Below are 15,807 nucleotides of genomic sequence, written 5' to 3'. Positions count from 1 at the left end.
ACTATCCCCTGGGTCTCTCTCTAGAGGAGAAACAGCCCCCCAGGCAGAACTATCCCCTGGGTCTCTCTCTAGAGGAGAAACAGCCCCCCAGGCAGAACTATCCCCTGGGTCTCTCTCTAGAGGAGAAACAGCCTCCCAGCCAGAACTATCCCCTGGGTCTCTCTCTAGAGGAGAAACAGCCCCCCAGGCAGAACTATCCCCTGGGTCTCTCTCTAGAGGAGAAACAGCCCCCCAGGCAGAACTATCCCCTGGGTCTCTCTCTAGAGGAGAAACAGCCTCCCAGCCAGAACTATCCCCTGGGTCTCTCTCTAGAGGAGAAACAGCCCCCCAGGCAGAACTATCCCCTGGGTCTCTCTCTAGAGGAGAAACAGCCCCCCAGGCAGAACTATCCCCATGGTCTCTCTCTAGAGGAGAAACAGCCTCCCAGCCAGAACTATCCCCTGGGTCTCTCTCTAGAGGAGAAACAGCCTCCCAGCCAGAACTATCCCCTGGGTCTCTCTCTAGAGGAGAAACAGTTTGCCTCCCTGCAGCTAGTCCAGAGCTGTGTCCTCTCCCCTCCCTCCGAGTCAGAGCTCCAACAGTCCCCCCATCTCTGCCCCAGCTTCCCCCCCTCCATGTGGAACCACCAGCCCCATCTCTGCCCCAGCTACCCCCACAGCCAGGGGGGCTTTGGCCCCGACACCACTCTCCTCTCCAGCGGGTTCCTGCCCTTGTTGGACGGCGTTCCTGGGTCTCGGTCAGGGTCTGGGTCAGACTACAGCCAGCAGGGATCAGAGACTGACAGACTGCTGTACGAGAAGAGTTACCTTGTGGAGGGGGATGGGCTGGGGCTGCAGCCAGGGTCGGGGGTGGAGCTACAGGAGCTGCAGGTGTGTCAGTCAGGTGTCTGTCTGGGGCAGGTGCAGTACCAGAGAGACTCTCTCTGCTCAGACCATGGATGTCTAATCAGCTATGACTCTGTGGGCTCCTTATCTGCCTGCTCCTCCAACTATAGCTCTCAGAGCCTCCAGTCCTGCAGCTGTGGGGAACAGCGTGAGGGAGGAGGGGAGACGGAGGAGAGGAGAGACAACTACCTGCAGCACTGCAGCCCCACAGTGTTGTTCCAACAGAGCCTGGAGAACATGGGTCACCCCATCACCCCCCTCAGAGAGTCCTCAGACCTCCTCGACATCTCCAACTTCACCCCGGACAAGTTCAGACACTCCGCCCTGTCCGAGCTGTCGCCCCCGGAGACCCCCAACCTCTCCCCCCAGGTGACGGGGTGGGAGATGAGGACAGGAGGCAAAGCCCCGGAGTACCAGGATCATGTGACAGGATGTGACATCATGCAGCAGGCGGAGCAGCACGGGGTGGAGGGGCGACAGTTACAGATACACCCCTCATTCAACGGCGAGGGGGAGGAGCAGGGGAGGAAGAACACCCGCTCTAAGAGGAAAGGTTATAAACAGGCAGCAGCGGGGGGACAGCAGAGGCCTAAGAAAGGCCGGGCCCCCAGAGCATGCAAGACAGAGAAGGTGAAGATGCCTAGACAGAGCCGCTCCTCTAAGAAGATCAAAGCCATGCTGGAGGGGAAGGCGGGGGGGAACCTTCAGCCCCACAGCCACGGTAGCACTGGGGACTGGTCTGGTAGCAGCACCGGGCCTAGGGGCTGGTCGGAGGGGAACACCAGCCTGAGGGAAGGGGAGGAGCAGCAGGAGTTTGAGGAGCCGTCTAACATCCTGTCCAACATTGTGTCCGGCATGGCGGAGGTCCAGAGGTTCATGATGGAGTCCATGGAGCCTCTGTGGGACCCGCTGGAGGGCGGCCTGCCGCCTGACGCCAACAGCCTCAACATGAAGACACTCCACATCCTCCAGGGAAGGGGGGGCAAGAAGGGAGCAGGTTCCGTGGTGGTCGGACGGGGCAGGAAGGCCAGGGGCAAGGTGGGAAAGAACCAGGCCAAGTTTAACACCTCCCATCCCATCTTCCCCCAGCTCGCTCTGGGCTGCAACATGTTCGACAAACCCAACTCTATTAGCCCAGGCCCCACGCACAAAAAACTGTACCGCCACAAGACCAGCGCCAAGCTCCCAAACATGGAGACTGTGAAGGGCAAGCGAGGGGGAGCGGAGAGCAACCCAAACAAGGACTTGGCTCTCATGGCCTCTTTTGAGAAACTGAGGTAATATTTTGTTATCTGATGCTGTTGCCCTACCACCCCCCCTCCCAACCCCGCCCCCCCTCCTCCTCCTCCCAACCCCCTCCACTTCCTGCTCAGCCCCTCTTCCTCCTCCCACCTCCCTATCTCCCTCCACTACCTGCTCAGCCCCTCTTCCTCCTCCCACCTCCCTATCTCCCTCCACTACCTGCTCAGTCCCCCTTCCCCTTCCTCCTCCCTATCTCCCTCCACTTCCTGCTCAGTCCCTCTTCCTCCTCCCACCTCCCTATCTCCCTCCACTACCTGCTCAGTCCCCCTTCCCCTTCCTCCTCCCTATCTCCCTCCACTTCCTGCTCAGTCCCTCTTCCTCCTCCCACCTCCATCTCTCCCTCCACTTCCTGCTCAGTCCCTCTTCCTCCTCCCACCCCCCTCTCTCCCTCCACTACCTCCTCAGACCCCCCTCCCTCCTCCCACCCCCCTCTCTCCCTCCACTACCTGCTCAGACCCCCCTCCCTCCTCCCACCTCCCTATCTCCCTCCACTACCTGCTCAGACCCCCCTCCCTCCTCCCACCCCCCTCTCTCCCTCCACTACCTGCTCAGTCCCTCTTCCTTCTCCCACCCCCCTCTCTCCCTCCACTACCTCCTCAGACCCCCCTCCCTCCACTACCTGCTCAGTCCCCCTTCTTCCTCCCACCTCCCTCTCTCCCTCCACTTCCTGCTCAGTCCCTCTTCCTCCTCCCACCTCCATCTCTCCCTCCACTTCCTGCTCAGTCCCTCTTCCTCCTCCCACCCCCCTATCTCCCTCCACTTCCTGCTCAGTCCCCCTTCCTCCTCCCAATCTCCCTCCACTACCTGCTCAGTCCCCCTTCCTCCTCCCAATCTCCCTCCACTACCTCTTCAGACCCCCTCCCTCCCACTACCTGCTCAGCGCCCACTCTTTCCCCAGCACCACTGATGCTGCAATGCTAGAGCTGCATGATGACTACATTACCCAGACTCCCCCACTTCCTTTAACCCCTGAAGAGGACCGTAATATCTGCATGAGAAACATTCTTGTAGTTCTTCTTTATAAACTACCATGGCTGTTTGTTTCTGCTTTGTTTTTTCTTTCCTGGTTGTTTCAGTTTTTGTCAGAAAAAATATGAAGCCTTTAAAACAGTTTTATCTTTTTGTGGGAACTTTGTTTTGTTTGGGTATTTTCTCAGTGAACTTTGCTAGGCTGAGTTGTGGATTTATCTTCCTTCAGAAGGGAGATAAATAAATGCTTCCAGTGACATTCAACCCCCCCCCCCCCCCCCCCCCCTGTTTTGTAGGCAGAATATGGCCGTCTTGTTGTCGCTGTCCTTCAGATAAACACTGCCTGGCTCAGTTCAAGAGGAAAAACTACAACCCCCCCCATAACACCCCTCTCTCTTCTGAGCCCCTCCCCTTGTATAAACCCAAGACATCTTCAACACAAGATGGGACCATTTTTTTGTATCGATGACATATCAAATTAGCATTTTGTCTTCATTTTCTTATTTTTGTTTGGAATGAGCTTGTAATTCTTCTGTTCTGTTTCTCCTGGAGTTTTTAAAAGGAGCTGGTCGTTCTAACGAGACATTTATAGATGTTCACAGTGCTCCGTCCACTATCAGAGTATTTTTGTCTATGTTGTTGTACAGCTCCATGCACTATCTGCGAAAAAACGATAATTATTTTAATCTTGAAAATCAATGTGCCAAAAGGTAAAGATGACCTCTTATATATACTGAACAAAAATATAAACGCAACATGCAATAATTTCAAATATTTTACTGAGTTACAGTTCATTAAAGGAAATCAGTCAATTGAAATCGATTCATTAGAACCTAATCTATGGATTTCACATGACTGGGCAGGGGCGCAGCCATGGGTGGGCCTGGGAGGGCATAGGCCCACCCACTTGGGAGCCATGCCAATCAGAATAAGATTTTCCCACAGAAGGGTTGTATGCTCCCCACAGACATCTGTGGCATTGTGCTGTGTGAACTGCACATTTTAGTGTGGCCTTTTATTGTCCCCAGCACAAGGTGCACCTGTGTAATGATCATGCTGTTTAATCAGCTTCTTGATATGCCACAGCTGTCAGGTGGATGGATTATCTTGGCAAATGAGAAATGCTCACTAACAGGGAAGTAAAACACATTTGTGCACAACATTCAGAGAAATAAGCTTTTTGTGCGTATGGAACATTCCTGGGATCTTTTATTTCAGCTCTTGAAACATGGAATCAAAACTTTACATGTTGCGTTTATATTTTTGTTCAGTGTAGAATACAGAAACTATAGAGTATAGATGTATAGAATACAGAGCGGATATTGGCTGTTTCGTTTTCTTTATCCATTGTGTATATCGAATGCTCTGGTTGGCTGGCTGCTCACAGACGTAATCATGTCAGATAGACAGCAGCGTGATTCATTCCATAGTCATGTTGTCTCAGGACGTTCAAGGTGTTGTATTACTGACAGCAGTGAGTTGTGTTGCAGCCATGCACCGATGCAGAGGGCATGACCTCATCACACTGGCACCATTTAAATTGGGCAAAAAAAACTGGGATATACACTAGTAGAAATCAATGAAAGCATTTCCAGCAGCTACGACTCCTGTTGCCATTCCATGAGATGTTAAAGGGGGTCAGCTCCACTTCATTCTGCCATTCCATGAGATGTTAAAGGGGGTCAGCACCACTTCATTCTACCATTCCATGTGAGATGTTAAAGGGGGTCAGCTCCACTTCATTCTGCCATTCCATGAGATGTTAAAGGGGGTCAGCTCCACTTCATTCTGCCATTCCATGAGATGTTAAAGGGGGTCAGCACCACTTCATTCTACCATTCCATGTGAGATGTTAAAGGGGGTCAGCTCCACTTCATTCTGCCATTCCATATGAGATGTTAAAGGGGGTCAGCACCACTTCATTCTACCATTCCATGTGAGATGTTAAAGGGGGTCTGCACCACTTCATTCTACCATTCCATGTGAGATGTTAAAGGGGGTCAGCTCCACTTCATTCTACCATTCCATATGAGATGTTAAAGGGGGTCAGCTCCACTTCATTCTACCATTCCATATGAGATGTTAAAGGGGGTCAGCACCACTTCATTCTACCATTCCATATGAGATGTTAAAGGGGGTCTGCACCACTTCATTCTACCATTCCATGTGAGATGTTAAAGGGGGTCAGCTCCACTTCATTCTGCCATTCCATGTGAGATGTTAAAGGGGGTCTGCACCACTTCATTCTACCATTCCATATGAGATGTTAAAGGGGGTCAGCTCCACTTCATTCTACCATTCCATGTGAGATGTTAAAGGGGGTCAGCTCCACTTCATTCTACCATTTATTACATTTACATTTACATTTAAGTCATTTAGCAGACGCTCTTATCCAGAGCGACTTACAAATTGGTGCATTCACCTTATGATATCCAGTGGAACAACCACTTTACAATAGTGCATCTAACTCTTTTAAGGGGGGGGGGGGTTAGAAGGATTACTTTATCCTATCCTAGGTATTCCTTAAAGAGGTGGGGTTTCAGGTGTCTCCGGAAGGTGGTGATTGACTCCGCTGACCTGGCGTCGTGAGGGAGTTTGTTCCACCATTGGGGTGCCAGAGCAGCGAACAGTTTTGACTGGGCTGAGCGGGAACTGTACTTCCTCAGAGGTAGGGAGGCGAGCAGGCCAGAGGTGGATGAACGCAGTGCCCTTGTTTGGGTGTAGGGCCTGATCAGAGCCTGAAGGTACGGAGGTGCCGTTCCCCTCACAGCTCCGTAGGCAAGCACCATGGTCTTGTAGCGGATGCGAGCTTCAACTGGAAGCCAGTGGAGAGAGCGGAGGAGCGGGGTGACGTGAGAGAACTTGGGAAAGTTGAACACCAGACGGGCTGCGGCGTTCTGGATGAGTTGTAGGGGTTTAATGGCACAGGCAGGGAGCCCAGCCAACAGCGAGTTGCAGTAATCCAGACGGGAGATGACAAGTGCCTGGATTAGGACCTGCGCCGCTTCCTGCGTGAGGCAGGGTCGTACTCTGCGAATGTTGTAGAGCATGAACCTACAGGAACGGGTCACCGCCTTGATGTTAGTTGAGAACGACAGGGTGTTGTCCAGGATCACGCCAAGGTTCTTAGCACTCTGGGAGGAGGACACAATGGAGTTGTCAACCGTGAAGGCGAGATCATGGAACGGGCAGTCCTTCCCCGGGAGGAAGAGCAGCTCCGTCTTGCCGAGGTTCAGCTTGAGGTGGTGATCCGTCATCCACACTGATATGTCTGCCAGACATGCAGAGATGCGATTCACCACCTGGTTATCAGAGGGGGGAAAGGAGAAGATTAATTGTGTGTCGTCTGCATAGCAATGATAGGAGAGACCATGTGAGGATATGACAGAGCCAAGTGACTTGGTGTATAGCGAGAATAGGAGAGGGCCTAGAACAGAGCCCTGGGGGACACCAGTGGTGAGAGCACGTGGTGCGGAGACAGATTCTCGCCACGCCACACATTACATGACATTGCGTTGTATTTGACTCTTAAACATTCTCTATCAAAACAATGATATCTCAGACACTGTGTGAGTCCCAAATGACACGATATTCCCTATATAGCCCAATGGCCCTGGTCAAAAGTGGTGCACTATATAGGAATTAGGTTGTAATCACATATAGTTAACTCCACTTCACTGTCAGATATTAACCCTGGAACCTTTATTTTTGTACAAGTATTGAAAGCAGTAACTCCCCTCAGTGAGCTCTGAACGTATTGAAAGCAGTAACTCTCCTCAGTGAGCTCTGAACGTATTGAAAGCAGTAACTCCCCTCAGTGAGCTCTGAACGTATTGAAAGCAGTAACTCCCCTCAGTGAGCTCTGAACGTATTGAAAGCAGTAACTCTCCTCAGTGAGCTCTGAACGTATTGAAAGCAGTAACTCCCCTCAGTGAGCTCTGAACGTATTGAAAGCAGTAACTCCCCTCAGTGAGCTCTGAACGTATTGAAAGCAGTAACTCCCCTCAGTGAGCTCTGAACGTATTGAAAGCAGTAACTCCCCTCAGTGAGCTCTGAACGTATTGAAAGCAGTAACTCCCCTCAGTGAGCTCTGAACGTATTGAAAGCAGTAACTCTCCTCAGTGAGCTCTGAACGTATTGAAAGCAGTAACTCCCCTCAGTGAGCTCTGAACGTATTGAAAGCAGTAACTCCCCTCAGTGAGCTCTGAACGTATTGAAAGCAGTAACTCTCCTCAGTGAGCTCTGAACGTATTGAAAGCAGTAACTCCCCTCAGTGAGCTCTGAACGTATTGAAAGCAGTAACTCTCCTCAGTGAGCTCTGAACGTATTGAAAGCAGTAACTCTCCTCAGTGAGCTCTGAACGTATTGAAAGCAGTAACTCCCCTCAGTGAGCTCTGAACGTATTGAAAGCAGTAACTCCCCTCAGTGAGCTCTGAACGTATTGAAAGCAGTAACTCCCCTCAGTGAGCTCTGAACGTATTGAAAGCAGTAACTCCCCTCAGTGAGCTCTGAACGTATTGAAAGCAGTAACTCCCCTCAGTGAGCTCTGAACGTATTGAAAGCAGTAACTCTCCTCAGTGAGCTCTGAACGTATTGAAAGCAGTAACTCCCCTCAGTGAGCTCTGAACGTATTGAAAGCAGTAACTCCCCTCAGTGAGCTCTGAACGTATTGAAAGCAGTAACTCTCCTCAGTGAGCTCTGAACGTATTGAAAGCAGTAACTCCCCTCAGTGAGCTCTGAACGTATTGAAAGCAGCAACTCTCCTCAGTGAGCTCTGAACGTATTGAAAGCAGTAACTCCCCTTCAGTGAGCTCTGAACGTATTGAAAGCAGTAACTCTCCTCAGTGAGCTCTGAACGTATTGAAAGCAGTAACTCCCCTCAGTGAGCTCTGAACGTATTGAAAGCAGTAACTCCCCTCAGTGAGCTCTGAACGTATTGAAAGCAGTAACTCCCCTTCATTGTGCTCTGAACATTTCAGAACTACAGGATCAGTATTATTATTTAAATAGCTTCTAAAGTCTCATCGTTGTATCTTTGTTCATGGTCAAATATGACAGGGGTTTTTATTTCCTGAAAGTTTCTGTTTCTGTTTTTTTCATTCATTGGACAGCGATGTGCTATGCCAGGGGTACATTGGATTTATTTCTGACGTATGAGCTCTTTGCTAAGTCTGTTACTAGTGAGATCAGATCACTTCCTTCCTGTCACAGTGATCACATTGTCAGGTTGAATGGTTTTAATGTTAACGACACTGTTATGAACACAGCAGAAGTGATCACATTGTCAGGTTGGACGGTTTTAATGTTATTTAATGACACTGTTATGGACAGAAGATGCTCTGCGCGTCCCAGTGTCTCTCTCTGGGTGGGTGCGTCACAAATGGCCCTCAGCCTCTTCTCTATAGTGCTCTACTTCTGACCAGGGCCCATAGGACCTTGGTAGTATACAGGGAACAGGGAGCCATTCGGGACATTGCCTCTGTTACTCAGGACCATTCAGACTAATCACCTTCTACTCCTATGGAGTCATGAGCTGCCGTTACCCCTCGTTGGATGGTGAAGAACATTCAGAAATCACTCTCAAAATGGAACCTGGTTCGTATTTATATGTATCGGTTAGATTCTCTGGAAAGCAGAAACAACGTCCCCGTTTCATCATCATCTCTCTGTACCTCTATAACTCTCTGGATGATGTAGCTCAGGGCTCTTTAACCTTGTTTCTGGAGAGTTACCGTCCTGTAGGTTTTTGCTCCAACTCTAATCTAGCAGGAACTACCCTGGTGTAACTATTACAGGAAGGGTACTCCTTAAATCTGTACATCGAATGTACGCCTTAAATCTACACAAGACAGATAAGTTACAAGAGAATGAACTAATGGTAGAGATCCCCCTCCCTTTCTCTCTCTCTCTCTTTCTCTCGTTCTCTCTTTCTCTCTCTTCATCTCTTTGTCAGACTGTGTTTACAAAAATTTACTGAAGTTTACATGACGAGAATATATGTCATTGCGATCCATTCTTTCAGTGATTTCCTGTCCTTGACTTCAGGTACTGATACATAAACTATAGTAATGCCGAAACATTGGTAAATGACTGGGAGTTTATATATGGAGTGTGCAACTCTCTTTATTTTGATAGTTGATAGTTTATTCGCCGTAGGTCAGCACCTCCACACAAAATAGTTTTTCTGGGTGTTCGCCAGCTCATGTTTTAACATATACAGATCTGAATCACTTATTCAGTCTGATAAGAACTGTTTTAAGCCTGGTGCTGAGAAAGATGGGTAACTAACTAGCCTGAAGTAGAGGCAGACTGCTGAGAAAGATGGGTAACTAACTAGCCTGAAGTAGAGGCAGACTGCTGAGAAAGATGGGTAACTAACTAGCCTGAAGTAGAGGCAGACTGCTGAGAAAGATGGGTAACTAACTAGCCTGAAGTAGAGGCAGACTGCTGAGAAAGATGGGTAACTAACTAGCCTCAAGTAGAGGCAGACTGCTGAGAAAGATGGGTAACTAACTAGCCTCAAGTAGAGGCAGACTGCTGAGAAAGATGGGTAACTAACTAGCCTCAAGTAGAGGCAGACTGCTGAGAAAGATGGGTAACTAACTAGCCTGAAGTAGAGCCAGACTGCTGAGAAAGATGGGTAACTAACTAGCCTGAAGTAGAGGCAGACTGCTGAGAAAGATGGGTAACTAACTAGCCTGAAGTAGAGGCAGACTGCTGAGAAAGATGGGTAACTAACTAGCCTCAAGTAGAGGCAGACTGCTGAGAAAGATGGGTAACTAACTAGCCTGAAGTAGAGGCAGACTGCTGAGAAAGATGGGTAACTAACTAGCCTGAAGTAGAGGCAGACTGCTGAGAAAGATCAGGCAGACTGTGTATGACAGACAGATTGTGTTTATGTCATCTGCAGAACACTGCAGTATACTGTATGTCATTACAATCCATTGCTTCACTGATTTCCCATTTCTTTATAAACAACTTGTATATTTGAGGAGCTGATTAACAAACACATTAACACATTCACATAGAGATGTGAATATCTTTATCTTCTGTCCCTCCCCCTCTCTCTCTCTCTCCCCCTCTCTCTCTTTCTTTCTCTCTCTGTCTCTCTCTCTGCCTCACTCTCTCTCTCTCTGTCTCTCTCTCTCTCTCTCTCTCTCTCCCCTCTCTCTCTCTCTCTCTCCCCTCTCTCTCTCTCTCTCTCCTCTCTCTCTCTCTCTCTCTCTCTCTCTCTCTCTCTCTCTCTCTCTCTCTCTCTCTCTCTCTCTCTCTCTCTCTCTCTCTGTCTCTCTCTCTCTGTCTGTCTTTCTCTCTCTCTCTCTCTCTCGCTCTCTGTCTCTCTCTGTCTCTCTCTGTCTCTCTCTTTCCTCTTTCTCTCCTCCCCCTCTCTCTGTCAGATAGTTGGAGAGTTATCGTCAACACACTGTGACAAAACAAACTACTTTGCTCTGCATGATTACATGGTCCACCTGATTGATATTACAGTACAGGTGATATTGTGAATTGATTACTTCACATGCTGCAGGAAACTTCATCAAGCATAATCAAATTCCCTATATCCTTCTCTCTCCCTCTCTCGCTCTCTCTTTCCTCTTTCTCTCCTCTCTCTCTCTCTCTCCTCTCTCTCTGTCTGCCCCTCTATCCCTCTCTCTCTCCTATTTCTCTCCTTTTCTCTCTCTCTGTCTGCCACCTCTTGTTCCATCTCTATCCCTCTCTCTCCCTTTTCTGTCCCCCCCTCTCTGTTTTATCATGCCAGGTATAGGAGCAGGTGAACCAGCTATGCCAGGTATACAGTAGGAGCAGGTGAACCAGCTATGCCAGGTATACAGTAGGAGCAGGTGAACCAGCTATGCCAGGTATACAGTAGGAGCAGGTGAACCAGCTATGCCAGGTATACAGTAGGAGCAGGTGAACCAGCTATGCCAGGTATACAGTAGGAGCAGGTGAACCAGCTATGCCAGGTATACAGTAGGAGCAGGTGAACCAGCTATGCCAGGTATACAGTAGGAGCAGGTGAACCAGCTATGCCAGGTATACAGTAGGAGCAGGTGAACCAGCTATGCCAGGTATACAGTAGGAGCAGGTGAACCAGCTATGCCAGGTATACAGTAGGAGCAGGTGAACCAGCTATGCCAGGTATACAGTAGGAGCAGGTGAACAGCTGATGGGATATAACCACACATTGTGCCACAAAGCATTCTGCCTCTATCTTATTGAATGTAACTTCTGACGTTTCTTCTTCTCTTGTTTTTTAAACCACCACTGTTGAGCTGCCTCCTCCTCATGGTGCTATGAAACATCAACATTATCACTATGAAACATCAACATTATCACTATGAAACACCAACATTATCATTATGAAACATCAACATTATCACTATGAAACATCAACATTATCACTAGGAAACATCAACATTATCACTAGGAAACATCAACATTATCACTAGGAAACATCAACATTATCACTATGAAACATCAACATTATCATTTAGACTTTGGTTTTGATTACTTCCAGAAATGACAGGAAAGAAATGCAAACTAGACTCCTGACCCTCTTTATGAATGTATATTATATTATTATTATTCTGTTATGTTTGATGTAGTCATTCATTATTTAAATACATTTGATTGGGGTTTTACATTGTGATCATTTGGTTGACAGAATATGTAGCTTTATACTATGAAATGATGATACTGTCCAGAGTTGTTACCAGAAGGATCTCAAGGGACTCTTGACACAACAAAATCTTGTATATTTTTTGTGTGCCAATTTGTAACATATTTTGTAAGTGTATATTTTTCTTAGAAAGTGCTGTGAAGTATTTGTGTGTGAGTAACCTTTTATCCCCCTGTACGGGCAGTGGAAAGGATGTACAATAAAATGCTTCTGGGTTTAAAATCCCAAATATGAAAGAAACAACAGAAAAATGTGAAATATCTCCATTTTGATGGGAGTTTTGAAATAATAAGATATTGCTCTTGTTGTGAGAGTGTTGTGTTGTTGTGAGAGTGTTGTGTTGTTGTGAGAGTGTTGTGTTGTTGTGAGAGTGTTGTGTTGTTGTGAGAGTGTTGTGTTGTTGTGAGAGTGTTGTGTTGTTGTGAGAGTGTTGTGTTGTTGTGAGAGTGTTGTGTTGTTGTGAGAGTGTTGTGTTGTTGTGAGAGCGTTGTGTTGTTGTGAGAGTGTTGTGTTGTTGTGAGAGTGTTGTGTTGTTGTGAGAGTGTTGTGTTGTTGTGAGAGTGTTGTGTTGTTGTGAGAGTGTTGTGTTGTTGTGAGAGTGTTGTGTTGTTGTGAGAGTGTTGTGTTGTTGTGAGAGTGTTGTGTTGTTGTGCAAAACACAAATAAGCAACAAAAAACATCTGGAAAAAATATTCAAAATTTGTGAGCAGTTTGCTGTTTTATTAAATTTCATGTAAATTATTTGAGTTTTATTTCGTTTTTATGGTGTAACTGTTGCAAAGGTTTTACATATTTGTGATCAAGCCTGTATGGTGACAATGTAATACTGGTAATTGCTGAGTTTTGTAATAATGTTTATGGAGTAAATATAAACATTAAAATAATATTTTGAACGCTGCTTTCTGAAGAGAGTTGGCTTGTGACTAGTGATTATTCTAATCGGTAGGCCTACGAACTGATATGAGAAGTAAGTTCTGCAACAAGCTGCTATAATCACAACAAAATGCTAAAATATCCCTTCACTGTCTTTTGAAGCCTCTTACAGATGCTGCCTCCTCCTCATCTCTGCTCTCCTAGTTTGGCTCCTCATGTTATTTTAATGTCAGTTTTAATTAGCATGCAGGCTCAGGCATGGAGGTATGGACAGAAAGACTGCTCATCCATAGCTGGGGCTGGCCCTGCTGCTAGCTGGCTGATGTTGATCTACTGCTGGTCCTGCTGCTAGCTGGCTGATGTTGATCTACTGCTGGCCCTGCTGCTAGCTGTCTGATGTTGCTCTACTGTGGTCCTGCTGCTAGCTGTCTGATGTTGATCTACTGTGGTCCTGCTGCTAGCTGTCTGATGTTGATCTACTGTGGTCCTGCTGCTAGCTGTCTGATGTTGATCTACTGTGGTCCTGCTGCTAGCTGTCTGATGTTGATCTACTGTGGTCCTGCTGCTAGCTGGCTGATGTTGCTCTACTGTGGTCCTGCTGCTAGCTGCCTGCCGTTGATCTACTGCTGGTCCTGCTGCTAGCTGTCTGATGTTGCTCTACTGCTGGCCCTGCTGCTAGCTGTCTGATGTTGCTCTACTGTGGTCCTGCTGCTAGCTGTCTGATGTTGATCTACTGTGGTCCTGCTGCTAGCTGTCTGATGTTGATCTACTGTGGTCCTGCTGCTAGCTGTCTGATGTTGATCTACTGTGGTCCTGCTGCTAGCTGGCTGATGTTGCTCTACTGTGGTCCTGCTGCTAGCTGCCTGCCGTTGATCTACTGCTGGCCCTGCTGCTAGCTGTCTGATGTTGCTCTACTGCTGGTCCTGCTGCTAGCTGCCTGATGTTGCTCTACTGTGGTCCTGCTGCTAGCTGTCTGATGTTGCTCTACTGCTGGCCCTGCTGCTAGCTGTCTGATGTTGCTCTACTGCTGGTCCTGCTGCTAGCTGCCTGATGTTGCTCTACTGTGGTCCTGCTGCTAGCTGTCTGATGTTGATCTACTGTGGTCCTGCTGCTAGCTGCCTGATGTTGCTCTACTGTGGTCCTGCTGCTAGCTGTCTGATGTTGCTCTACTGCTGGCCCTGCTGCTAGCTGTCTGATGTTGCTCTACTGTGGTCCTGCTGCTAGCTGCCTGATGTTGCTCTACTGTGGTCCTGCTGCTAGCTGCCTGATGTTGCTCTACTGTGGTCCTGCTGCTAGCTGTCTGATGTTGCTCTACTGCTGGCCCTGCTGCTAGCTGCCTGATGTTGCTCTACTGCTAGCCCTGCTGATAGCTGTCTGATGTTGCTCTACTGTGGTCCTGCTGCTAGCTGTCTGATGTTGCTCTACTGCTGGTCCTGCTGCTAGCTGTCTGATGTTGCTCTACTGTGGTCCTGCTGCTAGCTGTCTGATGTTGATCTACTGCTGGCCCTGCTGCTAGCTGCCTGATGTTGATCTACTGCTGGCCCTGCTGCTAGCTGTCTGATGTTGCTCTACTGCTGGCCCTGCTGCTAGCTGTCTGATGTTGCTCTACTGTGGTCCTGCTGCTAGCTGTCTGATGTTGCTCTACTGCTGGCCCTGCTGCTAGCTGGCTGCAGTTGATCTACTGCTGGTCCTGCTGCTAGCTGTCTGATGTTGCTCTACTGTTGGTCCTGCTGCTAGCTGGCTGCCGTTGATCTACTGCTGGTCCTGCTGCTAGCTGTCTGATGTTGCTCTACTGTGGCCCTGCTGCTAGCTGTCTGATGTTGCTCTACTGCTGGCCCTGCTGCTAGCTGGCTGCCGTTGATCTACTGCTGGTCCTGCTGCTAGCTGTCTGATGTTGCTCTACTGTGGCCCTGCTGCTAGCTGTCTGATGTTGCTCTACTGCTGGTCCTGCTGCTAGCTGGCTTCCGTTGATCTACTGCTGGTCCTGCTGCTAGCTGTCTGATGTTGCTCTACTGTGGCCCTGCTGCTAGCTGTCTGATGTTGCTCTACTGCTGGCCCTGCTGCTAGCTGTCTGATGTTGCTCTACTGCTGGTCCTGCTGCTAGCTGTCTGATGTTGCTCTACTGTGGCCCTGCTGCTAGCTGTCTGATGTTGCTCTACTGCTGGTCCTGCTGCTAGCTGGCTTCCGTTGATCTACTGCTGGTCCTGCTGCTAGCTGTCTGATGTTGCTCTACTGTGGCCCTGCTGCTAGCTGTCTGATGTTGCTCTACTGCTGGCCCTGCTGCTAGCTGTCTGATGTTGCTCTACTGCTGGCCCTGCTGCTAGCTGTCTGATGTTGCTCTACTGCTGGTCCTGCTGCTAGCTGTCTGATGTTGCTCTACTGTGGTCCTGCTGCTAGCTGTCTGATGTTGCTCTACTGTGGCCCTGCTGCTAGCTGTCTGATGTTGCTCTACTGCTGGTCCTGCTGCTAGCTGTCTGATGTTGCTCTACTGCTGGCCCTGCTGCTAGCTGTCTGATGTTGCTCCACTGCTGGTCCTGCTGCTAGCTGTCTGATGTTGCTCTACTGTTGGTCCTGCTGCTAGCTGCCTGATGTTGCTCTACTGCTGGTCCTGCTGCTAGCTGTCTGATGTTGCTCTACTGTGGCCCTGCTGCTAGCTGTCTGATGTTGCTCTACTGCTGGCCCTGCTGCTAGCTGCCTGATGTTGCTCTACTGCTGGCCCTGCTGCTAGCTGCCTGATGTTGATCTACTGTGGTCCTGCTGCTAGCGGTCTGATGTTGCTCTACTGCTGGCCCTGCTGCTAGCTGTCTGATGTTGCTCTACTGTGGTCCTGCTGCTAGCTGTCTGATGTTGCTCTACTGTGGTCCTGCTGCTAGCTGCCTGATGTTGCTCTACTGTGGCCCTGCTGCTAGCTGTCTGATGTTGCTCTACTGTGGTCCTGCTGCTAGCTGTCTGACGTTGCTCTACTGCTGGTCCTGCTGCTAGCTGTCTGATGTTGCTCTACTGCTGGTCCTGCTGCTAGCTGTCTGATGTTGCTCTACTGCTGGCCCTGCTGCTAGCTGTCTGATGTTGCTCTACTGTGGTCCTGCGGTGGGTGTTGCAGTG

The 15,807-nt window shown here is 49.0% G+C and overlaps 1 protein-coding gene across 1 annotated transcript in view; it reads left to right on the top strand.

Moving 5' to 3' along the window:
• LOC139581817 (neurite extension and migration factor-like) overlaps positions 1 to 12,730 on the top strand; it is a 128,019-nt gene extending 115,289 nt beyond the window's left edge. The window contains 3 exon segments of the mRNA XM_071412004.1: positions 505 to 2,161; positions 3,452 to 3,488; positions 3,490 to 12,730. Coding sequence (XP_071268105.1) covers positions 505 to 2,161; positions 3,452 to 3,488; positions 3,490 to 3,624 — 1,829 coding nt within the window. The 3' untranslated portion in view covers positions 3,625 to 12,730.
• Positions 12,731 to 15,807: the final 3,077 nt, after the last annotated feature.

Source organism: Salvelinus alpinus, chromosome 7, assembly GCF_045679555.1.
Source record: "Salvelinus alpinus chromosome 7, SLU_Salpinus.1, whole genome shotgun sequence".
Lineage (NCBI taxonomy): Eukaryota > Metazoa > Chordata > Actinopteri > Salmoniformes > Salmonidae > Salvelinus > Salvelinus alpinus.
The sequence above is the reverse complement of the archived record's forward strand: the minus strand, read 5'-3'. Positions and strand labels throughout refer to the sequence as shown.